Source organism: Cydia splendana, chromosome 5 (genome assembly GCF_910591565.1).
Source record: "Cydia splendana chromosome 5, ilCydSple1.2, whole genome shotgun sequence".
In the NCBI taxonomy this organism is placed as follows: domain Eukaryota; kingdom Metazoa; phylum Arthropoda; class Insecta; order Lepidoptera; family Tortricidae; genus Cydia; species Cydia splendana.
In genome coordinates, this window is record NC_085964.1 from 5567472 (window position 1) to 5594307 (window position 26836).

At 41.4% G+C, this 26836-nt stretch overlaps 3 protein-coding genes across 6 annotated transcripts in view; 1 reads left to right on the top strand and 2 right to left on the bottom strand.

The window, feature by feature from the left end:
• Window positions 1–26836, bottom strand: part of LOC134790502 (uncharacterized) — a 278176-nt gene that overhangs the window by 74321 nt on the left and 177019 nt on the right. The window lies entirely within an intron of this gene.
• LOC134790494 (transmembrane 9 superfamily member 2) overlaps window positions 1–26836 on the top strand; it is an 81891-nt gene that overhangs the window by 46658 nt on the left and 8397 nt on the right. The window lies entirely within an intron of this gene.
• The window catches only part of LOC134790489 (myosin-VIIa), a 53568-nt gene continuing 34952 nt past the window's right edge, over window positions 8221–26836 (bottom strand). For all 4 annotated transcript variants that reach the window (XM_063761301.1, XM_063761299.1, XM_063761302.1 and 1 more), the window contains 11 exons: window positions 26515–26793; window positions 22301–22585; window positions 20634–22229; window positions 19977–20204; window positions 16005–16244; window positions 15560–15724; window positions 15195–15479; window positions 12649–15117; window positions 11261–11460; window positions 10703–10970; window positions 8221–10030 (listed from right to left, as the gene is read on the bottom strand). In XM_063761301.1, the coding sequence (XP_063617371.1) occupies window positions 9824–10030; window positions 10703–10970; window positions 11261–11460; window positions 12649–15117; window positions 15195–15479; window positions 15560–15724; window positions 16005–16244; window positions 19977–20204; window positions 20634–22229; window positions 22301–22585; window positions 26515–26793 (6222 nt within the window). In that variant the 3' untranslated portion in view covers window positions 8221–9823. The remainder of the gene's footprint in view (window positions 10031–10702; window positions 10971–11260; window positions 11461–12648; window positions 15118–15194; window positions 15480–15559; window positions 15725–16004; window positions 16245–19976; window positions 20205–20633; window positions 22230–22300; window positions 22586–26514; window positions 26794–26836) is intronic.

Here is a 26836-nt window from a genome sequence, read left to right on the forward strand (position 1 = left end):
AAAGAACGACAAGCAACGTGCAACACTTTGAAAGAAGACCATCCTTTACCCTCATCAATATCACTTCAAACTGCATTGTTTTCTTATTCACTTGTTTCTTTAGACACAAAAACTTCGCAACTAAACCTACCAGTCTTTTCTTAAAGCGCCAACACCATGTTCTCATATTAATTACAACCTCGCATGGCGTGACTGCATCGATTATTGTCATCGGTGACGTGCAAGAAGCAGTGACGCCAGAACGAGCACGTAACCATTCATTCATGGCCTGAAAAAACGCATCCTGCTGCATGATTGTCGGGGAAAACGGGCAATTATCGGGCAAAAACTGAAAAATACCAGGATGTTCATGTGACAAAAACTGAGAAGACTGCAGGATGATTAAATAACAGAAAAAATTACAGCTGAGGCTTTAACTGTACCTATTATTTCAGATGTTAATATCTGAAGAGGGATGTGGGAATGTTTTGTGGTAAACAAATAAGCAAGTCTGACATCTTTGAATTTTGGACGGGTTTAGAGGAATTTCTTCAGGCGAACACTTCGGCTGTGGATTGAGGTTTTTTGAGCGACTGCAGTGTGGGATTCTTCATTAAAGGAGTTAAGGGCTTAAGTATTGAAAGCATTACAATAGCTACTCTATAAATTAGGAACCTACGTTGTAATTTTCCACATGATTGTCTCCAATCATGACGTGGGGTACCTTTTTGGTCACTAACTTGGCAAAAAGAAAAATACTCAATCCCGGAACAGAATGTTGGTCATTTACCTTACTAATTAAGTACGTTACGCCGCCGGGGGCTGTGAGAAAGCCGAGCAATGTGTACACAATTGACTCATTGTCTGTGCTTTTTACATTCTGCCAGGTTGATCTATGGAGCCGAGATATGCAGAGTGTGGGAACAGCGGGCTGCTCGTGTTTTCCGACATGTCATCTCCGACCGTGGGAAGGAAGCGCCCAACATCGAATTAGCAATTAAAATATTTTATATTCGTTTGTTTCAGAAGTTAGATTAGCGTATGATCACGCGATAACAATTATGTCGGGGTAATTTGATTGAACAAAAGGCATCATAATTGGTAGGTAACTAACAGTCGTAATTTCGTTCATAATTCGTGAGTATTGCGAAAGTAGAAAAATAAATTTGGCTTATTTGACGTGTAATGTGTACCGCCACCTGTGCGCATTGCTATTTGGAAGAAAGTTTACCTGGTATTCCATGGTATCTGACCTCTCACTCCTTCAGGATACACCTGAAGAGCGCTAAGAGGACAAGTGATGTTAATAGGATTGACCACTCGGTCTGGGTGTGACAGAAACTGAAAAGACAGCAGGGTGTTTAAACAGGAACCGTTACCGGTATAACTAAAAATCAAAATATCTAATAGGATTCACAATATTTCTTTGATATTAAAGAATAGTATTTAGGTAAGCATAATGATTGATCACATTTGCTAATGTAGGGGATTAATAGCAAAAATTTAGGTACATAAACAACCGTGATACCGAAATTGAATACTGGTTAATTTGTATGAAAAATATACCGGTATTCGATCCCTGGTTTAAAAACCCAGGACCGGATTAACCATGTCGGGGCCACATCGCAAGTGCCAGGCAAGAGTGATCTTCTCCAAACAGGAACGTGGGCCACAGGGTGGGTGTCTTACACTAGAAAAACACTTTAGCCAGGCTAATCCGTAAATGTCAAGCGATCTTTCCGTGAAGGGAAGATTAATGTTGATTGCCGTTATTTCCTTCAGACTTGAATAAGAAATCATTGTTATATCAGCAATTACATCTCCATGATGCAAACACGTAGGTAACCTATTGTTGCATTAGATCATCTCGTTTGACGGAAGCTGCTAGAGGAAGCACTTAATATGGTAGTGTCGAGACTGTCAAGATATGTGGCCAGAGCCTCTACCATCAGTTTTGACATTGACATAACGCTCACGTCTACGTAAATTACTTTCTGTACATCTCGCTTGCACTAATATGCGAGTACGAGCGAGATGCATAGAAAGTAAGTTACGTAAACGTGAGCGTATATGTCAATGTTAAAACTGATGGTAGACGTACTGGATGTTATATGTGAGAATGTTTCCGCGATCACTTGTTGTACATTCGCCATCAGATATATCGGAGCGGCCGAGGTGTTCATAAATACCTGAACACACAGTCCTTCGCCGTGTTCAGATATCTGTGAGCACTTTGGGCGCTCCGATATAGATATCTGAAGGCGACTGTACATATGTGTAAGTATGCGCAGAAACGCTAGCTGTAAGTAATAATTATAAGCAAAAACCAGGACAAAGGTGTAACTAAGTAGGGGAGCAAGCAATAGTATTAAGTAAAAATATAGATATGCACCTACATAATAAACTACGGTTATAGTAGGCTGGATGATAGGGAATTCCTCTTGGCATTAAGTCCGGTAAGGTTTTCTTTTGTGCAATATTAAAAAAGTTTACTGAACTTTTAATGCTTGATCATGCTAGCTAGCTGCTTAAATCGTAATGAAGGACCTGTGATGATTTACTGATGCTGAGCTTGCTTACTCTTCAATTTTTATTGCCTGGTGCTTGCGCGAATGAGATGAAGTTACGTGGTGGATCGAGATCGGTCCAACTGTGCGCCATGATGTTTCTAGGTGTCCGGCAACCTGTTCCGAGGGAAAAATCAACCTAACGGCAGATCATCACATTAGGTAGGGGAAGTCCGGGTATAGTGAATGAACACCTTAAGCTTTGACTTGACATAACAGAAAAAATTTACAAGGAAGAAATGAAAAAAGTGTCAATAATAAGTCCTTATTTAATAAACTTTTGATTTAAAACAACACTAGCCTCCAATGTTTAATAATAGCTGCAATTTTGAACAAAACGTAAAAAAAGATATTTTATCCGCTTTGCCCAGGGTGCCGGGCAAAGTGAAACAGGCCTCCGGGCAAAGCAAATATCACTCATAAAATCTTAGTGAACTTAATAACTAAGTGAAAATTAATCAACATAAGATCATTTCATTAATATTAATTAGAAAAAGCTGTCACAAGTAACTTTTGATATATTTTCACTAATTTCATAAGCATAAAAGTCTTCACGGCATCTCTGAAGACATTTTAACACAGCGAATCCACGTTTTCATTGCCATTTCCATGACGTCTGTTAGCCAGGAGCCATGATCGATCTTTTTTTGATATTTATATACCATCTGTAACAAAATATTATCATAAAAAAAATTACCTAATAAATTCAACGTGAACACGCTATCCGCTTTGCCCGATCCACTTTGCCCATTCAGTCAGTTAAAGAAATTAAGAATTTTAAAAAAATAACCGTTGGATTGTTTTAAAAGAAATGCATTGTAAAAGGAAGATACTTTAATAAGCAATAGAAGCATCTTGAATTAAAATTCGAGGTAATTACTATGACAAAATAACATACAATGTACTTACCATTCAAAATCGAATATTTTGCACTAAAAACACATTTTGACTCGTCACCGACGACGCTCGCAGCGACCGCTCCCTGTGACGCTTGCCGCTCATAGAGCGAAGGATCCTGAACATCATACAGGCGCGTGGTGCGACAAAGTCGAATAGTTTAGGATTGGGAGCCCGAATTCGCTTTACCTGGGGTGTTCGCTTTACCCGACCTTCCCCTACATAATGAAAGCACCGACGGTGGCTCCGTAAAAAAATAAATCTTCGAAAAGGGGCGGGTTGCCAAAAAAGTTTGAGGGTGCTCTAGACCCCCCCAAAGGTAGACAAAGGTTTATATGGTCAATCAAGTTAATATAGCCAATTGGCCATCGAGAGTGAAATAGTGCAAGCGTTGATTATTTATTACAGTTAAGAATTATATACGTGTCATTTATCTTTCTAATTTTAGCGCTGTAACCAGGAAGGCAATTTCTTTAATGACACTTTGATTGCTCGACTATAGGTAGGTATGCGGCCATTGTTTGCTCCGAAGAATTCATTGAGGATTTTTAATTAAATACACGCTCGGTATAGATTGGCGTGTTACGTCTGCTATATATAGTTATATAAATAGTGTAATTTAGACTTTCTTAGTACATAATTAAGTTCCACCTATATACCTAATTGTGGCCCTTTAAGCAATACTTAAGGCGTACCAAGTAATGGGACTTCAGCATGAAACAACGGTTATTGCAGTGAAAACTTATCGTGTAAGCGGGTTCTTTTCTTGCAGGATGCTGAAAACGTCGTCTAGTGTTATGTATGTTGATTGCTTTGTGTGAACATTTTTATGAAGTAGGTACCTTTCCCTTCGCGTAGCCTCAATTCCTAATTAACTACATCAGAGCCACGAAAGGTTAAATTAAAGAAATTTATTCCAGTTATAATACCCGGTTGAGTGAACACTGGTCTAACAAACAAAAGAATGTCAGTCACCGTCATTTGGGCCGACCCTCGTCACCAAAAATTGCGCACTTTAGGATGAGAAATCAGACACGAAATTGCTGTAAACACTCATATTCTTGATGGTAGATAAATGACTTCCTGCTACACAACAGCGCGTCATTATTCTGCCAGAATAGGCTGTGCCGTGAGAAAATCCCACGACTTTATTACGGATATATATATTTTTTGTTCCAATTAACAGTTTTTCTATTAGCCCGCTTTTTCTTTAATTGTTAGAATGTGTGCTGCCTCTCGGTTCCATTTCAATTGTGTGAGTGGTGCTGGTGAATGTGTATCACTGGACTTGTTAAACTAATCAATTATTCGTATCTGCGGTTCTTTCTGAACGTACATAATAGTATACGAGGGGCGTTCAAAATATTCTCGGTATTGATATCTTACAACCTCTTCTTAAATTTCTTTCGTTACTGGCCGCTAAGGTTTATTCATTGACATTAAAAAAAAATATAATTGGAACCGAGATGTTCTTTTGTTTTTCTGCAATTGCTGAACAAACATGAACATCATGTGCGAATTGACCATGTTAACTAAATTAGAACATCAATGCGTCATAAGATTCTCGACAAAACAGGGTAAAAATCAAAAAACCATAAAAGAGGAAATGGATTGTGTTTACCGTGAGTCTGCTCCTTCTTTATCTACCATTCAAAAGTGGTCAAGCGAATTTAAACGTGGAAGGGAGAGTATTGAAGATGACCCTAGACCTGGTCGGCCTGTAGTAGCTACTTCACAAGAAAATATTGATAAAGTGGAAAAACTTATATTGGAAGATGGTCGAGTGAAGGTAAAATCTATAGCTCAAGTAACCAATCTTTCTATTGGTATCGTACATGATATTATCCATGACCATCTTAATATGTCAAAAGTAAGTGCAAGATGGGTTCCGCGAATGCTGACTCGGCTTCAAAAAGACATGCGTGTAGCGTGTTGTTCCGATGTTATTGACCTGTGCGGTGAAAATCCTAATGAGGTGCTGCAAAGAATAGTTACTGGAGATGAAACCTGGGTTCATCATTATGACCCAGAGAGTAAACAAGAGTCCATGCAGTGGCACATTAAGGGTTCAGCTCATCCCAAAAAGTTCAAGGTCGTCCCTTCAGCTGGCAAGGTCATGGCCACGATATTTTGGGATTGTAAAGGAATATTACTAATCGATTATAAAGAAAAAGGTGTAAATATCACACGACAGTACTACGCTAACATTCTACGTCAATTAAAGGATGCAATCAAAGAAAAGAGGCGAGGAAAGTTAACCAAAGGTGTTCTGCTTCTGTGTGACAACGCCCCCGTCCATACTGCTCATATTGCCAAGGCAGCTATTGTTGAATGTGGGTTTGAAACTGTTACTCACCCACCGTATAGTCCGGACTTAGCCCCCAGCGACTTCTTTTTGTTCCCCAATCTTAAAAAGGATCTGCGTGGATTTTTTTTTCTGACGATGAAGCATTGAAGGCTGCAGTGGAGGAGCATTTTTACACCAAAGATAAAAAATATTTTTATGAGGGATTAAAAAAATAATTGATCGATCTTTTAAGGGGATTAACATAGGGGGGGAGTATATTGAAAAATAAAAATATCAAACTTTTCGTACTTGTTTGTTTTCATTCTCATACCGAGAATATTTTGAACACCCCTCGTATATGTCGTAGGCCGATCGTAATGTTCCTGTGTAATGTTTTGACGATAGTCACATCAAACCAATATATAGGTAGGATAGGTTCGTTAGGTTGCTTCAGATGCCCGAAGGGCAAACTGCCCAGGAATAGGAGCCCCGCGGGGCTCCGTCGACTCAGGGAACGAGTCAAAGATTTTCACGTTTCACGATATGCCTAGGAATTTCACGATATGCCTGATCTTACGATCGGCCGCCGACATCTATGCAACGAAGACTAGAGGTGGAGAAGGATCAGGGTGTCTATCAAAAGGTGCCTAAAGGCCAGGAAGCTTCACTTACTTTTATATCTATCCTTTTGGGTACCACCGCTATTAGTTTTCAAATTAGCTTACCACCTCTCCCTTTAGTTAACTACAACGTTATTGTAGTGTAGACAATAGCGTAAATTTTAAAAAGGTTGAGTGGTGGTGTCTCTCCTATAGACACGCCCTATGGTGTGACATAGTCATAGCACCCGCTCCTATTTGCGAATGCCTATGAGCGTTCTCCATGACAACTATAGTCGTTTTGGGCCTTACGAGCACACTTCATGATATAGGTAGGTATACCTTTGTGTTAAGTGGTTAAAAACAATATTTAAACTAGAGATGCAACGGATAGTTGTTTGGCCGGATACCGGATACCGGATATTCGGCCTGAGCATCGGCCGAATATCCGGTATCCGGCCGCCGAATATTCGGCCAGCGAAACTATACCTACATTTCGGTTTTTCAGGTGCGTATTCTGCAGGTTTGACCTGTTTCCTAGTAAACGTTCGCGCGGACTCATTTCTAGGTTCGAATACAGTGCGCGTGCAAGTCAGTAGAATGATTAAATTGTTTTAAAATAATAAACAAGTACGATTATGACCGTGTCTGTTTCTTAAATCCAATTTGTTTACTCCGAAATCAAGCAATGTTACTATCCGGTATCCGGCCGGATAGTAGGTCACTATCCGGTATCCGGCCGGATAGTAAAATAATGGCCGGATAGGCCGGATACCGGATAGTAACCGGATATCCGGTGCATCTCTAATTTAAACCATCTAGTGTGCTTAGCACAGGAGTGCCGCGATAGTATCTCACACGTAAGACTCTACACGGCTTTTTCTAACTGTATTATATAATTAGAGAGATATGGGTAAAGTAAAGTAAATTTTATTTGTAGAACACAGGTGATATAGGTCTTAAGTAAAAAATAGGTAATAATTACAGAACTCTGTGTTTTGCCTATTGGGTAAAGGCGATAGATAGCGCGGGCGAGATATGTAGCTTGTAGCAGAACAGATACCTGGTACCTACACAATAGGCAAGTACCTACCAACTCAAAAGTAAATAGGTAGGTAGGTATAACAACTAGTTGTAAATGTGAACGGTTAAACTGTAATCACGGCACATGCTTTGTGCTGTTGTGTCTAATTTGCGGTAATTTTAGACGTTTTTGTATGGACACGAAACATGCGATTGCCGTAACTACTTGTACCCTCGATTCAAACTTACCTAATCGCGTCGGCTCGTAGCTTAATAGTACACGATATTAGCTATTGGTTGCGCAGAAATAATGTCGCGTAATAAGATTACGATTTTTTAGTATCTTTTTCTACACCTTTAGCTTTTTAGGACCATTTTTTATAGGTAGGAGAGTAGGTAGATACGGCTGCCTGCGATGTTGTCAACTTTTCATCGGTATGGTGCATATGATTTTTTTACTTGCCGATTTGGTGTGTCGCACTGCTGGGCAACGCCTCTCCCCTTCATTTAAGTACCGGCAATTTCATAAATATGTATAGTTACATTTCTTCAAATGTACGTACGAGTCGGTGTAGGAAAACATAGTGAGGAAACTGGATTAATCCTAGAAAGACCTAAATATACAGTCGCTTTCTAAAAAGCAATGCATGCGGCCTGCGATGTCTTGGTATTAGGATATTAGGATGCCAAAAGCAGACCCCGGGTTCCTTAAGGATGTAACCGGAAAAACGCTGAGATCTGAGATGGAGGAATTGTGTTCAGTAATAGGATAATATGTTGCTATCCGAGTAATCTCTAATAAGACTAAGGCATAGACGGCAATTAGGAATAATACAAAACCAAATATACGAAATAAAACGCATTGATGATTGTGACTCATGTTTATACCACTCACAAATGCAACATTTTTGACTAAAGCGAATAAACAAACAGAAGAATTGTCTTCGTACTCATGGCATGATATTGACAATTTAACACAATACTTATAACAACATTTCGAATCCGATAGTACGCAGCAACCTTTGTTGACCGCCACGACTATTTTATATAACATGCAATAGTAGACTTTATTAAAACGTGTTAAGGTTAATTTTATGCTGTAACCTTTGTCGTCTATGGACGACCGTGGCGGTCAAAAGGAACGTTTTTACGGACCACGGCTTCGAAATGGCAACTTTAGATACTTAACCGACTAATTACATTGCCTACAACTTCATTTGGAATATATCTATTTAAAATAAAGGTTAATTTATTTAATTATAAAATGTATAAAAGAACTCTCGGTTACGTCAAGCAAGGCATTTGATTAACAAACATACGTAATATGGGTTTATTAATTTACCTAAAGTTATCTACCAAGTAACCAATATAAATACGATATAACAGATCTTTATTTTCTAAAAGCTACATTAAGTTGATTACGCGACTTCCAGTCATAAAAAAGTACACACAAAGTACGAATAAAATAGTAAACAAATTTGTTGATTTACCTCCAAATAACTCTATGAGTGTTAGGTAAGATAGGAAGATATTCAGTAGGTACTAAAGGTTATTCAGACAAACACAGTTAATACAATATATGCAAGGTGAATTAAAAGAATTGGATAATGTTCTGTCCTAAGCTTATTGCCTGAGTCGAAGCAAAATCGAAAATTAGATGTTGATGTGTGTAGATTAGGTACCTATCCTCAACCCGAACAAAACTCCGGTAAATATGCTACATATCTACCTGTAGGTAATAGAACAATAGGTATAATATATGATTTTTCATGGATTCGTTAGTATTACCATAGAAACCTAATCTTCCAAGAAAAACAGTCATACAAAAATAAATTATGGACGGATACGACTTAATTACAATCCTCCTGACAAGGTTTCATATTTAATTGCTATACTTAATGAATTGAATTGCTATTGTTATTAACTTTGTGCAACTACCTTTATTTCTCGGTAGAAATTACCGCTTTCCTTACACTACACCTAACCAATTCGTAAGATGTTTACAGTTCACAATACGATCCGATCGATGTACCTAAAACTATTATACCATGCAAAACTTTCTTATATGTACCAACATACACAATATTTATAAGCATTATAATATCCACATCCTTTGATTAAATGCACCTAACTAGAAAACACGCACCGATAAAAGTTCATAAAGTTTATAGTTTCCGAAAGTTAAAATAGTTCCGAACATTCGCGCGCATTTAAGCATAGACAACCATTCGTTCACTAGAATATTGGATTTTTATTAAGCACCCTACACACGTCCTTACTTGATGGTCCGGCAAGGGATACCACTATCTCAGAAAGAAAAGTGGAAAAGAGTTACATATGTACTGCTATCCTGTTCAATCAAACAGTTGCGTTCCCTGATGACCTTGAAAGGGCTGCAGGAAGGATGTGAGTTAGGTGTAGCTTCAGAAAGAAGTTCAATCCCGCCTTAGCATATGTGGAACAAAACCGTTTCACTTGACACGCATAGACCGTTGCTTGTTCATGTTGGTGAGCATAAGGGAGATGTATGATGTTAGGAGGTCGTCCATCTTGTAACCGAGAGATGTCTCGCAGAGAAGCTTGGAGCCGCGAACGAGGTTGCCTATGGTCATGTGGAAGTACGTGTTCCCGGATGACCAATTTGATATCCTGGTGAATGGGTGTGTCACTAGGATGTCCTGAAATAGAAAACATACAATTAATATCTTTGTTTTTGGGACGTTTATTCAGATAATCGGTTATGGTAAATTTTTTCTCAGTTTCACAGCTGTATCAGAAAATCAGTAAATCGAGTAAAGTACAAGCAAGTAAAAGCTTGCTTCATTCACTGTGTCACAATCCTGATTGATCATCGGTCTAATTGATGAAGAAGTAATTATAACCGTAGACAACCGACATCGTTAATGAACGCATGCCCATCAGAGTAATAGATAACAATTAAGTAGGTAAGGTAGGTAGGTAGGTCTGTCTTGCCTAGGACATATTACGATAACTATAGGTTAGAATTAATTTAAGTCGGTCGTGATAAACTGCAGTCTTTCTATAATTAGGTAGTACCTTCCAGGTAATAAGAATGCGAAAGAGACCGAATGAATATGATAGAGGTAACTTCGCTAGATTAACGATCTATCTATTCACAACTTCCATAGGTGCAAAGCTGCGGGCGAACGGTGCACGGTGTAGGTATTTTAGTTTTTCTGAATTATGTAGTTCCCGATCCGCCGGATTCTTGTTACGTCCGATTGTGACGCCCTAAAGTAAATCCGGCGAAACAGGAATCCGGCAAAACAAGATACCTACTGGGGAGTCGGGAACAAATCGTTTAAAAAAAAGTGAAGAACTGCGCTTACCTTAGACTGCGGGTGGATCAAACTGACGCCATGCTTGTTAATGGCGATGAGCAGCAGCTCCGGATAATTGGGCTCGGTCGTCTGTTTGACCTCGAAGAACGCGGAGCCGAAGGTCGGCCACCGGTATATGACCTTGAGGAACGTGATCTTGGCGTCTTCAGGGGTCATGCCAGCGTCCTGGTTGTAAGAGGCCACTATGGCGCGTTTCCAGTCGGCAGAGCTTTGCAGCTTTATTAAGTCTGCTGGTATCAACTCGCGGAGCATTTGTCTGGAATGTAAAGGTGATTATGAGACACTACAACATTGAGTTTCCCAAAAATCCTGTCTAGCTTTTCTTGAGCATGTAACACGAGCGATCTACGCAGTTCAAGTAAAGGCGGGGGATAATACACTAGATCTTGCTTTTGTATATAACACCGCGGCTATAGCGAATATTTATATAAGAGAAGGAAGTGAGAGAGGATCATTCGCCAAGCAGACATGGTCAAGTACTATAGTCCGGTCAATTATCAAAACAAAGTCAAGCAGTTTCTGGAGAAAATGATAAGGTGTACTAACGGTATCGCCTGAAGTTCCTGCTTGTTTTCCCCGAAGCGGGCGCGGTAGGCTAGCGCAGCCAGCCGCGCGGCCTCCTCGCGCCCGCAGCGGTGGTAGCCGCGCAGCAGCTTGGGTAGCTCCTGGTGGAAATGGAAGATCACGTCCGCCGCGCGGTCCTTGCCTGGCACCGTATTCGTCCATAGCTTCTTCATGAAGAACACCTGAGGAAGTACGGATTTTTGTTGTTATTGCGCCTGTATTGGGTTCACGCAGAATCATACGAAAATTTTACGTGACACACATTAGATAGTTACGTAAGATTTAATTTCTCTAGCCTGTTTCCTTCAACTACTGTAAGATGATGCCATGTACATTGATTTCTTTGTGTAATTTTTGTTGATTTCTCGGAATTTGATCAGGATTTCATGATAAATCATATCGATATTTTTGTTAAAGCATGTAGTGTAGTAAATAAAGGTAGTGGACCCCGCAGTAATTCCTCAGCCAGAAAAAACTTTACAGTATGATAAAGTATCAATAAATAAAAAGTATTGTATAAATTTCCAAAGAATAATAATAATAGAATTAAAGTAAATACCTAAAGTCTTAAATCGTTAATAACTTTTTACGGAAAAATGCTCCGTTCAAACTTTCTTCACCGGACATATTCATGTAACGTATTGAAACAATATATGAAATATCAAAAAAATAACCTTGCAGAAATCCCAGTATTAATAAAATATAATTTTTTGGCGTGTCTTGGACCGGAAAATTGCTCAGTCTAATTTTTTCACTGGAATGCCATTTTATTGCCGTTTTATACCTACAAAATGAAAATCTAAAAATTTTCCGCTCTCAGTTTTTAATAGTTCTATAATACATACATTTGGGTACGCATTTTTTTTGGATTTTCTTACCCACTGCGCCAAATTATATTCTATGATCATATAAGAAGAAAAAAATGACAGAGCAATTTTCCGATGAAAATGAGCGGCAAAAAAAGGAATTATCATAAAAAAATATTCTCATGTTTCACAAAACTTTTAGATTTTTTTCTAGTATTACATACTGATACAAATAACTTATTTTGTAAAATAATTTTGGACTGAGCAATTACTCGGTTCAATATATGATCAGATTTGTGTTTTTACCTAACTTAGGAGTGTTTTTTTTTTGGATATTTATATGTTAGTCTCGGCTCATGCTATACAATAACCTAGCTAAATTTCATCGACTGAGAAATTAATGCATGGGTCTCCATACAACAACTTGCTTCATTTACTATACTAATGGGTTAGGTAAATTATAATTACGGATTCACTGATAATGACGCAAACTTATTTTGCTATCTGCTACAGATATCAAACTTATAGGACTTGGTTATATTATTCGTTATATTGATTATGCACCTGATAAGTGAATTGTGGTGTGATGCCGTCTCGGGTAGGGCGCGCTTTCTTGATCCAGTCCGTGAGGTGTCGCACGAAGTCAAAGAAGAAATCTCCCTCCGGCACCGAGATCACCTTATCAGCTATCTTAACGAACAAACTAAAGCCTTCACTAGATCTGAGATTCAGTCTCTGTGCGATATTCTGACAGAAGTCTTTCGCCCGCGTTGACGAGTCTACTTCAAACGCTTCGTCCGTATCGTCGGGGAAGTAAACCTTATGGAATATCTGAGTAGTCTTATGTTGAATGGCTTCTACTTCCACTTGGTGCGGAGGATATTTTCTTTGTCCGTTTCTTAAAGTCTTCTGAAGTCTTTGGAGTGAGTCTTGAGCAATTGGATACCTTCTAGTCCTAAGGAACAGTGTCAGCTCTCGGAGCAGTCCCTGGCTACACGCGAACAAGCCTGTGGCGAGCCACATCAATTCCCAACCTCTTTCTTCAGACATTCTGTTCCTATTGTCAGTCAATTGTTTCATTATTTGGCAGTATATTTCATCTCGTAATATCTCATGCTTCAGGGGGCCGTCGAAAATATGGTCAGTATATTCATTCCCAATTCGAGGCCGTTTTGAAGGCAAATCTCCCATATACTTTAGGATAGCGGTAAACGCGAAGCAAGCTTCTTCGGCGAGCTCCTCTTTGGCCTGCAATTTCTTTAACAACGGTTGTTTAATAGGCTCCCTCGAATGTCGCCATAATTCTTCGGTGCCTCCTCTCTTTGCAGTTGATAGGGTAAGTGCTTTGGAGACCGTGCGTTTTGGTGGCAATCTGAAATGGTCCATGGCGTATTCTATTAACGTGTGAGGTTTATCTTTTGTTTCAGTTCCGTTTAGCGTCGCGGTCGGCACTCGGCGCCCATGTGACGCACCTTCCATGCAGAACAATGCTAGTATGTCAGGCGGTGGTTTGGTCAGAGCAGGCAACACATACACTGTTTCTGCTGGGAAGTCGCCCCGTTCCACAGTCCTCTCACACCGGCCGATACACCAACCATTGTTCAGTACAGACTCGCCAGTGCTGTCCTCTTCTAGAATAATCAGATCCCCTTTTTGGAATGTTAAGAAACTGGAACCTTCGCCAGGAGCCTTATAGTCTTGCAATGCTATCACAAATTTAGACCTCTTCTTCAGACCTTCTAAGAAGTACACCACTAAATCCCGAATATCTTCTGCATTTGGGCTTTGGAATGTGAACTCTTCTCCTCGGACTGTAGACAAACTAAATGTTTGAGTAAACACTTTATTTGTCTTTTGACTTGCCACTGTGGTAATTTCCGGAAACGATAATTCTAATAACACTTGCTCCTGGTCATCTACCACGTATACGCCTGTCCAATTTACAGCAATAATGACATCATTTTTGGGTAAATTCGGGCCAGAATTTCTGTAAGCCTCATAAAATCTAGAAAATAACAGTGGCCACTTAAACTTCGCGTAACTAACAACGTCTTCTTTCACTCTGTACGTAGGAACCTTCTCTTTCACATAATAACTTTTCTTATAAGCCTGCACTACTAAAGCACCCCATCGGTCCACGGCTTTTTCAACTCCTGTTAGACAATAATCCGGTATGTAGTTAGGTAACAATGTGTATAACCTTTCAGTGTTCATATCTTGGCCATACTCAATGTAATATTGCTGAGCTGCAATCATTGCTAAGTCTTCTTCTTTGTCACACCTGTACTCGCCGAATTTAACACCTCTGACAACTTGTTGATAAATGAGATTCGTGGCCACTTGGTCTTCAGTGGGGTCGTGCCAGGGTGCGAATATTTCTTTCCTAAAGAACAATCTCCATGGTGCATTTCTTTCTTGTGCGCCTTGTTCTTTGGCGTATTGCTCGCATTGAGAAATCGCATCCATTACGTGGTCACCTCCACTTCCCAGTGAACTAACTTTATCGAACAGAGCAATGTAGAGAGAAAAACCAAACTGGTCTTTCAAGGCAATCTTATCAGACAACTGATTGCACAATTCTCTGGCTGTTGTTGCGGAGTCGGCTAACAAGGTTTTTGTATTACCGTCCATAAACGTAATTGGCAACATTATAGGTTTTTTAGATTTTGTAGCTTGAAGTTCTAACCACGAAGGCGGTTGGTTTCGTGTACCATTGTTGAACGTTCTCTTAAGACGATCTTCGCAGTAAGGTGCATATCCGGGTGGGCCTTCTCTGATAAAAGCTCTGAGATAGTTCACGAATTTCTCACTTGGAGCGAAGCATCCCACACACAAGGAAAGTAAGATCCAGCCTCTTGCGTGAGACGATTTTGACGGATTATTCGTCAATTGTTTGCATATTTGGCAGTAAATCTCGTCTCGCAGTTCCGCGCGCAGGATTCCGTGGCCTATAATGAAGTGAAGTTTTTCTAAGTTAGACGTGGGACGCGATTCTAGCCAAGACTGGTAGCTGTCTGCCGTATATTCTTCATCCTGCAATAATGAAAAAACATTTTATTGGTTTTTCCTGACAGGCAGATATTTTCCAAACTTCAGATTATTATCCTTACCTGTAATTTTCGTCTGACATCTTCGCCAAGCTTGTTCTTTCGCTTTAGCGTTAGCGACACCAACTTGTGTCTGATGGACCTTGGCTTCTGTTTGTTGAGGTAGGCGTCAGGGTCGACGCCCATCATTTGCGCCTCCTGGAACTCTTTGGACCTGATAAAGTTCCTGCCGAGCGTCGCAGTCACTTTGGACATTACTGACGTGTTGTCTCTGTCCATAGTGTGGTATCTGGGTTCTGGGAGATCACCCGTAAAGCGTAGAATGGTGATCCATAACGCTTGGGCAGCCTGAAAAAATATTGGTTGTTAATTTTGGAGTTATTAGGAGGGAAGAAACTTCGTTCATATTAATTATCTAAGTTGCTTACCAATTGATCTCCCTGCGTGTGTAGTGGTAATAAGGGATGCTTCAGCGGTTTTCTCGAATATTGGTGAGTAACATTTCCTTGGAAATATGTAGCTGCAAACTTTTGGAATTTGAATTCGGAGAGATCCTCTTCGTCTTCTGATGTTGTTTGCATTGGTGTCACCATCTATAATCACGAACAAAATAATTAAATCTTAGCTATATAGCCAGGTATATAAAATCTATCAATTGTCTATACATGCTCTTGGTATAATAAATATTGCATCGAATGTTGGGGACGATAGTTATCACCTCAACCCATAAAAACATTTAAATTAATCATAAAAACATTTAAATTAATTATTGTACGTTCCAGAGCGCAAATTTTATACATCTGGACCTCATATTACTGCTTATAAAGACATAATATACTGCCTGCAATTCATCACAATGAAAGGCTTGTTTACCTCTTGCTGGTCCGCTCTTTGTTGCGGCAGGTCACTGAACATCGAAGTATCCTTCGGCGCCGGCGCCTCGCTGCTGGAGTCTGGCAGGAAGTCGAACATGGCTTCCACCAGCTTGCTGTCATCCACCGGTTCGTCCTGCTTCCTCGTCGCCTCCTGCACGAGCGCCCGCTTCGCCTCCAGCTGTCGCTTCTCTTCCAGGGCTAGTTCAGCATCGCGCCGTTCCAACTCATACATGCGTTCCTGTAGAACAGTTAACCTGAATGTAGCAAGTTGTGCTTGCGTTGCCAACATACTTGACTTAACACTGCGACTTTCGACTAAAGACTATTTAGAAAATTGGATTGAAGAATGCAAGTCAATTAATAAGATTTATATCCAACCACAGCGTACTATAATTATCACCGGTTTTTAATTACATCTTTAAAGATCGTTTAAGATTTTTTATTTGTTTTATAAATATTTCTAAAACACACATAGTAAAAGTCCCCGAAGTCATCGCGAGCGCGCTTGAAACAGGAAACCATAATCGAGTTTACACTTTCGCGATTTAAAAATCGCACACGACCGGCATTCAGCAATGTGTAGTTTATATTGCTCCTGCCGTCTTAGGTTACGAAGTGGTTCAACTGGACAGTATTATACAACCAACCGTGTGTGATAATTGCACAACTGGACTGTTATTAAGTACTTAGAGCTGAAAGAACTTATAGTCGCTTCAAGGCAGGCAGGCTAGTTTATATATCTCGAGACCCGTAGCTATAATGCGAAATCGAAGATCTTACTTATGCTGGTTCTTTAAAGCGATGAGTTTAGCAAACATTGTGTAAGTAATAGCCCTGTATGCTTGATTGATCGCCGTCGGTGTCAGCCGCGCGAATATTTGACCATAAAGTGATATAATTGTAGAGTGGCGTAAAACTGTGTAACGACTCTGCTCACGATTTAACTGCCAATTAGATTATACCTATCATACCTATGTAGGTAGGATGGTATGTAGGCAGGTAATCATACGTATGTTGGAAGAGGAAGTCACTGAATCGTGTAAAACACAGCGTTTTGTTTTTAGTAGGAGACTGTAACTACCTGGAAAATTTCAAAAGTAAGTAGCTTTAGCTCTTACTACCGTGATACTTCCCAATTAGTTCCGAATTGCTAGTACCTAGTTTGATAACCTTTAAATTAACACTGAATTTTTATGACGGCGAGCAGATACCTATCTATTGAAAATGGTTCCTACCATGGCGAGTAGGTACCGTTTACCTTACTCACCAAAATCATTAAAGTATAATATTAGGTACCTACCTGAAACGCAGCAGTAGGTACACACGCAACCCAATATAATATAGAAGCAAATATTGAAAAAATAATAATCGACAGCACATTATTTGTTCACTGTTCGCGGTAGCACCAAAATTTATGAGCCCAATAAGACATCCTCCTGATTTCGAAATTTTGATAATCTTTCGAGATAAGAAAATTAAAAAACCGCGGCGATTTTGTTTATATTGTTATCTTGCATGTTTGATTGATCATTCAATCAGCGTCGATAAAAAATAAGTAAGTAATATCTAAATGTAGATTTAATCAATTTCACTAATGAGCGTTTAACTACGGTTTTACTTGATATTTGGTTGTCTGTGCATCTATCTTCTTGAATTTAGGTACACATATTTCTTGTATCTACAAATTGAACAGTAAAAGTAAACATTTTTCACAATTCTGGTTAGTGAATTTATTTATAATTACTATAATTAGGTTATGTAGCATTAGCAGTTCGAAGGTGATAATTTAATTAAAAAATAAGTTTAAATAACAGTATAACCGTTTAACTAATCCGCATAATATAATTATATTTAGTTGTTTAATATTTACTAGATACGTACATAATATACATATTCATACTGATAATCAAATTAATACACACTCAAATAACATAAAAATGTAATTAAGAATAGGAAATAACCACTAACCACCTAGCATATCTACGTGATAGCACTAATGGAACCATCTAGATTGCAGCTAATTTTAAAAACGACTGAAATGCAAATAAGCTTGATTGTAAAGATAAAAATCGAGGAGTTTTATCTTATTATACATCAGAGATATCTACCTATTACCTAAAATTTGGTGCCAAGTAAGATAGAGCATGATGGTCAAGCTGCTTGTAGCGAGATATTGTTAAAATTACTTAAATAAAATGGTTTCGTCATTCAAATCTAAGCAGGGGCGTATTTACCCTAGGGCCATCCGGGCCATGGCCCGGGGCGCCAACCCCCGGGGGCGGCATATGCCGCCCCTGGCGGATTGCATTTTGTTTTTCTTCCTTGACTTCAGGGGCGGCGAAACGTATTGGCCCGGGGCGCCAAATTTCAAAATACGCCCCTGAATCTAAGACACGGGTGTTTGACTGAATTGCTGCCACCGATCTAGAATGACCCATACGCCTAAAAATAATTGAAATATGCAAAAGGGAAGCCATCAGGTACATACATGAACTTTTCATGAGTGCGAAAGAGGCAGACTACAAATGAAAAAACGTGACTACTTCTGAGCCGGCTTGAATGTTAAAAACATAATATGTATAAGTACATAATATTATGAAAAATACGACATCCTGCATTTAGGATATATAGGTACGGTAATTTCTTGGAAACGAGAGTTCTTGCTGAGATGTGACGGTCTTCCCGACACAATTTGGCTTGTTTAATATTATGAGATACAATGCCGACTCCGAAAGTGCATGCACTTTGATCAATTTTTATCATTAACGGAATTCTTATCAAGTACCTACGTTAAGGACATGACGACAATGGAATACGTCACAATAGGAATATCTTATGTGACGCTGCAGATTTTTCGGCAAGTCCTTTTATTTTCAGGAAATTACTTGCATTAAGATTGATTGCAATTTAAATACCTATTCATAAATATTCACTTCAATAGAGATAATAACTCTATGATTATTTCCGGAGACAATGAATGAGTACCTAAGCAATACTTTACTGAAATGCACCTGATAAGTAAAATGTAAGCCTAGGTTTATAAGCAATGTTACTATAAAGTAAGTACTACCCCTTGATGTTACTTTATATTTATCCACATCTGAATATTTTTGCTATCAAATTTAACACCATTGATAGAACTTTTCGTCTATACCTAGTTGATTGTTTAACTAAGATTGAGCCCCTATTAGATATGTAGTCAATTACAGCATAAGTCGTGACTAAAATGATATTATCTTTCAATAAATTAGCGAAAGCGATTACCTATAATCCCTAAACAAGTGATCTGATGACAGTGATGACTACGTAAGTGTTGCTCGGTGATAACCTATCTGATTGCAAATTCAATTGTTTCATAGAAAAAGTCTTAGCAATAGCACGAATTTCATATTTCACGTTTGTACCACCAGCTGCGATCGGTACAAATATAAATGCCGCACTTGGCTACGTAACACAGCGTGATAAAGATGGTGTTTGTTTTTTTTGCTTTGTTATAATGGCGTGGTGTCCAAACGTTTACTTTACCGCTTTTACTTTACCAATACCGCCACGTCTCATTAATAGCCTCATAGCCTAATCGGTGTGGCTGCCTACGAAGTTGAAAGTCCTGATGGGTTGAAATTTCGGTGAGGGCATTTATATGTGTGTTCATCATGGATGTTTGTTCCTTATCATCATTTAGTAGGTACCCACAAAAAAATCCTTAAGGCCAGAGGACACCGGTTGCGTATGCATAGACTGCACATGCGCTAAATAGTTGGAGCCGTGCACGGTGCACGCATACGTAACGCAAGCGATGTGCAGTCTCTCATAAGGATCTGTAAATTACAACGTGCACGTGCACGCATACGCACACACATCAAGTGCGCACCTAGGCCTTTATCGAGCTTACTGTGGGACTATTGTGCAAGATTGCCCCATCATATTTATTTTTTATGTGCAGACAGGATGGTGTGAAAGTATCCCTTACCCGATAGTTCTGCTCGGCGATCTCCTTGGCGCGCGTGTTGCCCTGGTGCTGGAGCCGCTGCTCCTCAATGCGACGCAGCCGCAGCGCCTCGGTGTGCTCGCGCGCATCCTTGCGCAGCCGATTGTAGCGTCGCATGGCGATGAGACGACGCACGTGGCTCTGGATCTTCACGATCGCCCACATCTTGTGGCCGTATGAACGGCGGACGAGGTAGCCGCGGGCTGCTGCCTGCAATTTAGAGTTAGTTTGTAAGTGATTTCGATGTCAGTGTGAAAGACTAAAACAGCATTACTGTCGAGTAAAAATACAATCAAATCATAAAATATGAGTTGGTTTTGCTAGGGACTCAAAAGTAACATTTAGGTAAAGCAACACTTAAATAAGTAGTTATTATGTAAATCCAAAGCCGTTTCTATCCAGTCGACGGCGCCAAGTTAGCTAAGGTCTTTCTGCACTTCGTCTCTCCAGCGGTACCTAGGGCGTCCAGACGGCTTTGGACAGAGTAGCATGGCGGTCTTTGGTGTCGGAGGCCAAGATCCACTTCGGGTCGTTGCGCCACAGCAGTAAGTAAGTATGTAAGTATTATGTAAATGTATGTATAAGGTAATCCTAAATATTGTTGACATTATTTTTATTATTTTTGAGATTTAGACTGACCTGCAAAGACACGATATGGCCACGAAGATGCCTGAACCTGTGCGCCAGCACTCTGGCTCGGATCAAGGCTTGCAGTCTGGCATAACCCACTTTCATCTTGTTGTACCGCAGTCTCTGCAGCTTGCCTCGCCAGTGACGCTGGATCAGAATGGCCGCTGCCCTCATCTTCAGGAAGCGGCGTCGGTACACCCACCCACGAATAGACCTCTGAAGTATTAAGATCTTTCGTGTAAGTACCCTATCTCTCTCTTGTTCCAAGAACAAATCGTGGGCGTCCTTCAAAAACACTTTGGTATGACCTAGTTGATAATCTGATTTGCCGAGAACAGATGCGCAGATTTTCGCTGTTGCCATTCTGCAGTCAGTTTTGTGTGCGGGAGGAACTCCAGATATTAGGAATCTGTATCTTTCCACGAACTCTTTGAAACTGTGTCGAATTGGGTATCCAGCTCTTCGGATTCTTATCGTTTCCATCATCCCGGAGTATCTTAGCTGTCTGCAGCACAGCCCTCGGTCGAACAACATCGGCTTTTTAAATTCGTTTGGCTTTATACACCGAATGAAGAATGGCTGGCAGGTCCCTAACGTCCTCATCAGTAAGTCCAACGACTTCTTGAACTGCGTTGATAGTGTCGGAGTTCGCTTTCTGGTTTCGGATCCCATTACTATGTCATCTTGGAAAATGGTTTGCAAGAATTTGTTGGTTGACACGTGAATGAGCTGTAAAAGGTCAGCACTGAACGTGTCTCGATTCTTTTCTAAAAATCCTCTAGTGTCATAAAATACGACACCAGCGAAGTGGTTGAGCCCGAAACTCGTATTAATATCCGATTTTGGTTTCAAATAGTTCCTATGCAGTCCATGCGTTTTATGTAGTTTGGCTAACATAGTTTGGTCAGTGCCTTTTGGGAATTTTGATTCCTCATCTATTAAAGCCATAATGTTCAATTGTTTAAGAGCTATTAAATCTAGCGCGTCTTGGTTGTCAACGAATTCTATATGCTGCCAGTTGATTCCTTCATGATTGTATTCTTCTTGTTCAAGTTTGAAGATGTGCCGCACGAAAAATTGTTGCAGGTTTTCGTTGGCAAAATTAATGCAGAATTGTTCAAAACTGTTTTGATCGAAATTCTCGAATCCGAATATATCTAAAACGCCAATAGCAGTTCGCGTCGTGGCTTTGGGTTTGTATATAGCTGCGTTGATTTTCTTTACAATGGTGACAAAAAGTCTTCCATAGATTCCTTTTACAAAGGCATCTCTAATATCCACTGATTGGATTTTACTTAACGTAGAAACAACTGTCTCTCCGTGTGCAAAGAGTGTTTTTCTTGTGAGAGCCTGAATTAACGACTGCGTGGGCACTCCTAGAAGATTGGCAACTCTTTTCACATTTACTTGCTCAATAATTTCTGTGGCATCTAAATTGTCTACAACTGTTGCTTCATATTTAATGTTTCCGCAGTGAAGCACTGCAGCTAGTAGTTTCAGAATTTCCCATATTTCTGGTTCAGTAAAGAGTAACACCTTCATAGCTGACCGTATATCAGCGAATTCGGCGGCATCGTCTCTGCCTTCACATGTGAAACTGCCACCCTGAAACGAAACATTATTTTAGTAAAGGAGTCATTTTGTAACAATTATTCTCAATACTTTCATTTATTTACCATAGATAGGTATCTATAATCCTTTGGTTCTCCCAGCTCCAATTTCTTCTTCTCTTCCTTAGACAGACCAGCTAGTAAACAGTAGAACACATGATAGTTCCTCTCATCAGTTCCCTGGGATACAATCCTGGACTTCTCCAATAAGTATTGCTCTATTTTGGCGCCCTCAATGACCCCACCGCTGTTGAAATGTATGTCGATGTATTTTCCAAAGCGGGAGGAGTTGTCGTTCCTGACTGTTTTCGCGTTACCGAAGGCTTCTAGAATTGGGTTAGCTTCTAAGATCTGGAAAATAAATAGGAAAATATAAGTCGTGTATACAGTCGTTGTATGTCTATGTAAGTAAATAAAACAATCAATGTTGGTTTTAACGGCCTCGTAGTCGGTATAGTGACCCTGCCTTTTTTTTTTATTATTATTCTCTTTATTCAATTAGGGTCTTAGGTTAGGGTTTTACAATGTGAGTATAAAAGTAAAATATAAAAACACTTACAAAACATAACAAAAATATATAAACACATTATAAAAAACCTAACCTAGGGTGCCGCCGGCAGCGGGGCAGGGTCCAAGCTGCCGGTGGTCAGGGCCGCAGAGTGAGGAATCGACGTACTATACGCGCCGTGTCCAAAATTACCGCCTTCTGCATCTGACCCTTGATCCAACCACCCAGCGAGAGTCTCTCTAGGTGTTGGTCGAGACTCTTCGCTATGAGACCGTTCGCTGACACGACTATAGGAACAATGATCGTCGAGTCAACATCCCACATAGCGGTTATCTCGTGGGCTAAGTCTAGGTACTTGCTGGACTTGTCCTTCTCGGCCTTCACGAGATTCTCATCATGGGGGATGGTGACGTCGACGAGCACGGTCCGGCGCTGCGATCGATCTATCAGCACGATGTCAGGCTTATTGGCTACAATAGTCCTGTCAGTGATGATAGATCGATCCCAATAGAGCGTGGCACAACCATTTTCGAGAACTGGCGCAGGTGAGTACTTGTAGTACGGCACTTCGCGGTCCACAAGGCCGTATAGGAGGGCAAGCTGCTGGTGAATAATTCTGGCTACGAGGTTATGTCTGTGCAAGTACTCGCCGTTAGCAAGATGAGAACAACCGGAGATAATATGCCTGAGTGACTCTCCGGGACGGCGGCATGCCCGACAAATGTCGACCGTACCGTCCTTCAGGATATATCTCCGGTAGTTATTCGTCATGATAACTTCGTCCGCAATTGCACAGGCAAAACCCTCGGTTTCTCCGAAGAGGTCCCCGAATCGTAGCCAGTTCACCGACGCGGGTAGGTCTACATCGGGTCCCATGAGGGCCTTGTAGAACCGCCCGTGTAGCTGCTTATCCTTCCATACCGCCCTGCGGTCCTCGGTGCTTAGTACTACAGGTTTGCGCCAGTTCTCGTTCGCCAAGGAGAGCGGCGTGAGGCCCTTGTCAGCTGCCACCACATCACGATGCATCCCACACTCGTTGTTGAGGAAATAATTCCTGAGATTGTACACCTCACGGTTGTGGAGATTTTTGGCGTTTAGAAAGCCGCGACCTCCACATTTCCGTGGGATGTACAATCTCATAACAGACGAGCGTGGGTGCAACATACGGTGTGTGGTGAGCAGCTGTCGGACCCTCCGATCCAGGGCATCCAGCTCGGTCTGAGTCCACCTTAGTATGCCAAAGGAGTATGTGAGTAGAGGCATTACCCAGGCGTTGAAGGCGCGCACTTTGTTGCCTCCTGACAAAAGACTGTTGAGTACTTTTGTGAGCCGACTGAAAAAGCGCTCCTTCACCGACCGTCTAATACCTTCTTCCTCAATACCCAACGACTGTGACATACCAAAAGGTATTTATAGGTTTCTGATTCAGAGATGGATCTGAAAGACATTGTCTCAGAAAGTTGTAAATTTGTTGAATTTACAACTTTCCCCCGCTGTACATGCATAACCGCACATTTATCGACACCAAACTCCATGTTGATGGCATTACTGAAGACTTCGGTAGTTTTCAGTAGCTCCACCAAGTTTTGGCTATTTGGTGCAAATAATTTGAGATCATCCATGTACAGAAGGTGAGAAATGACTTCACCCCCTCTCCGAAGCCGGCAACCTAGTTCTAAATCCTTCAGCAAGGTACTGAGAGGATTCAGAGCTAGGCAGAACCACAGAGGACTCAGACTATCACCCTGAAATATTCCTCGCTCAATCCTTATAAAATCCTGCGGGCCAGGGCTCTCATCCCCGCCTCCTGGTTGACGAAGGACTGTGGTCCATTGCCTCATACACGCGCTTAGAAAGGCTCTTAAAGCTGTATCAACTTTATACAGCTCTAAGACCCTCTCCAGCCATGAGTGAGGCACCGAATCATAGGCCTTCTTGTAGTCAATCCAGGCTGCTGAGAGGGCCCCCCTGTTCCGCCGGATTTGTTGGCAGATGGTCATGTCTATGAGGAGGAGCTCTTTAGTACCACGGGACCCAACCCTACATCCATTTTGAGCAGAGGCCAAAATATTGTTTGCGACAATGTGCGCGTTGATTTTTGCTCTCAAAATGGATGTAAGGAGCTTGTAGAGTGTAGGCAAACATGTGATGGGTCTGTAGTTCTTCGCTTCCGTGGTACTACCGGACTTATAGAGCAGGAAGGTGACACCAGTTGTTAAGGAAGGTGGGGGAGAACCAAGCTCGAGGGCTTGTTGAAATTGTGCTGCCAAGCAGGAGTGTGAGCATCGGAACCATTTTAGCCAGAAGTTGTGCAATCCATCCGGCCCAGGACTTTTCCAGTTCTGGGCCGTGCGAATGGCACAACTTACGTCATCGGGGCTGATGGTGACTGCCCCCATAGGTTCGATGGACGCGCACTCACGCTCGACAACACTCATCCAACTCCCCTCGGTGTGTCCGACAGGCACTGACCAGATGCTACGCCAGAAGTCATTCATGACAGTAGCATCCGGTGGCTGCGAGTCGGACGCACGAGGGTTGGTTTCCTCCCACTTTCGGTACATCTTCCTTTGGTCACTCTGGAAAAGACGGTTCTGCTGGAATCGGTCCACACGCTCTCTGTAGCGGCGAATACGGTTTGCCCATGCATAGACTTTCTGCTTTAGAAAGTCGATGCGCTCCGTAATGTTGGCCATGTAGTCGCGGGGCCTAATATCCGTCCCCGCGAATGCCTGGTTTACAAAGCGCATTACTCGGGGGCGATTGTTGCCCCCCCTGAAGCAGATCAGCTTTGCGATAAGAGTCCTAAAAGAGCTGATACGTCGCTCGATCCGTATTTGCCATGCGGGGGCACCCCCGGCGGTCCTAGGTGCACGTTCAGAGTCCGGAAACTTGACTCGTGCAACACGGCACGCCGCGATGGCTCCGCAATACATGATCGCGTGCGTATCATCTAAATCTTTACTAGTCCGCAAATATGGCTCTAGTAAAGCGTTTAGGGCTCCCATTAGCGCTAGATTGTGTCTATTCATAGGCAAACGTGGTAATCGTGGCCTAGTATTGGGTGTGGAGCGATACTGCGTACCTAATCGCCTCATCCAAAGTCCTCCTCAGTTGCTCATTGGCTGTACTACTCACACTCTGCGCGAACTCCTCCTCGTCGGCACAGAGATCTACCCGCGGCGCCTCCGGTGCCTGGTCGGGTGCCGGCACCGGATCCGGCGATGTGGCGGGCGGGTCTCGCACCGAGGTGGAGGCTGCGCGAGCAGAGAGAGCCTCCAGGCGAAGCCGATCAAGTGTCGAGTCATCCAACCGCTTTAGCCGCTGGATGACTCGCACCTGATCCGATAGCCGTTGCGCAGTCACGTCGATGGTTGGTTATTATTATTATTATTATTTTTTTACGTTGGGGAAATGCGTTTACGCATGCCACCTGGTCAGGGGGAACCAGGGAGAATGATGGACTAACCAGTGGAGGACTACCGTCTAAAACCACCAACGAGTGCCAACTCCGCTTTAGATGGGGTGCCGCAGGGTCGCTATCAGCATAGTGACCCTGCCTGCGAAGCAGGAGGTCCCGGGTTCAAATGCTGGAAAGGACATTTATTTGTGTTTTCGCCACAGATATTTGTTCCTGAGTTATGAATGTTTATGTTATGTCGTTCCAGAGAACATAAGCCTTATTGAGCTTACTGTGTCCTAGGTCTATTTGTGTAAGATGGTCCCATAATATTTAATTATTTATTTGTGTTATTGTTACAATTGAACAGACCTGTTGCTCAATCCAAGAGTGTTTCCCACTGATAGCAGCCAGATACTGCAAAATCAGCTTCGTAGACTCCGTCTTCCCCGCACCAGACTCCCCACTGATGACGATGCACTGGTCCTGCCCGTATCTGCGCATGTGCGCGTACGCATTGTCGCCGATCGCGAATATGTGCGGCGGCAGCTCTCCGATCTTGCGCTCTTTGTACAACTTGATCTGGTCCGCTGTGTAGATGGGCAGGATTTGGTAGGGGTTCACTGCTACTAATATTGACCCCGTGTATGTCTGTAATGTAAATGTAAAATTCTCACTTTTATTGTAGAGGTAA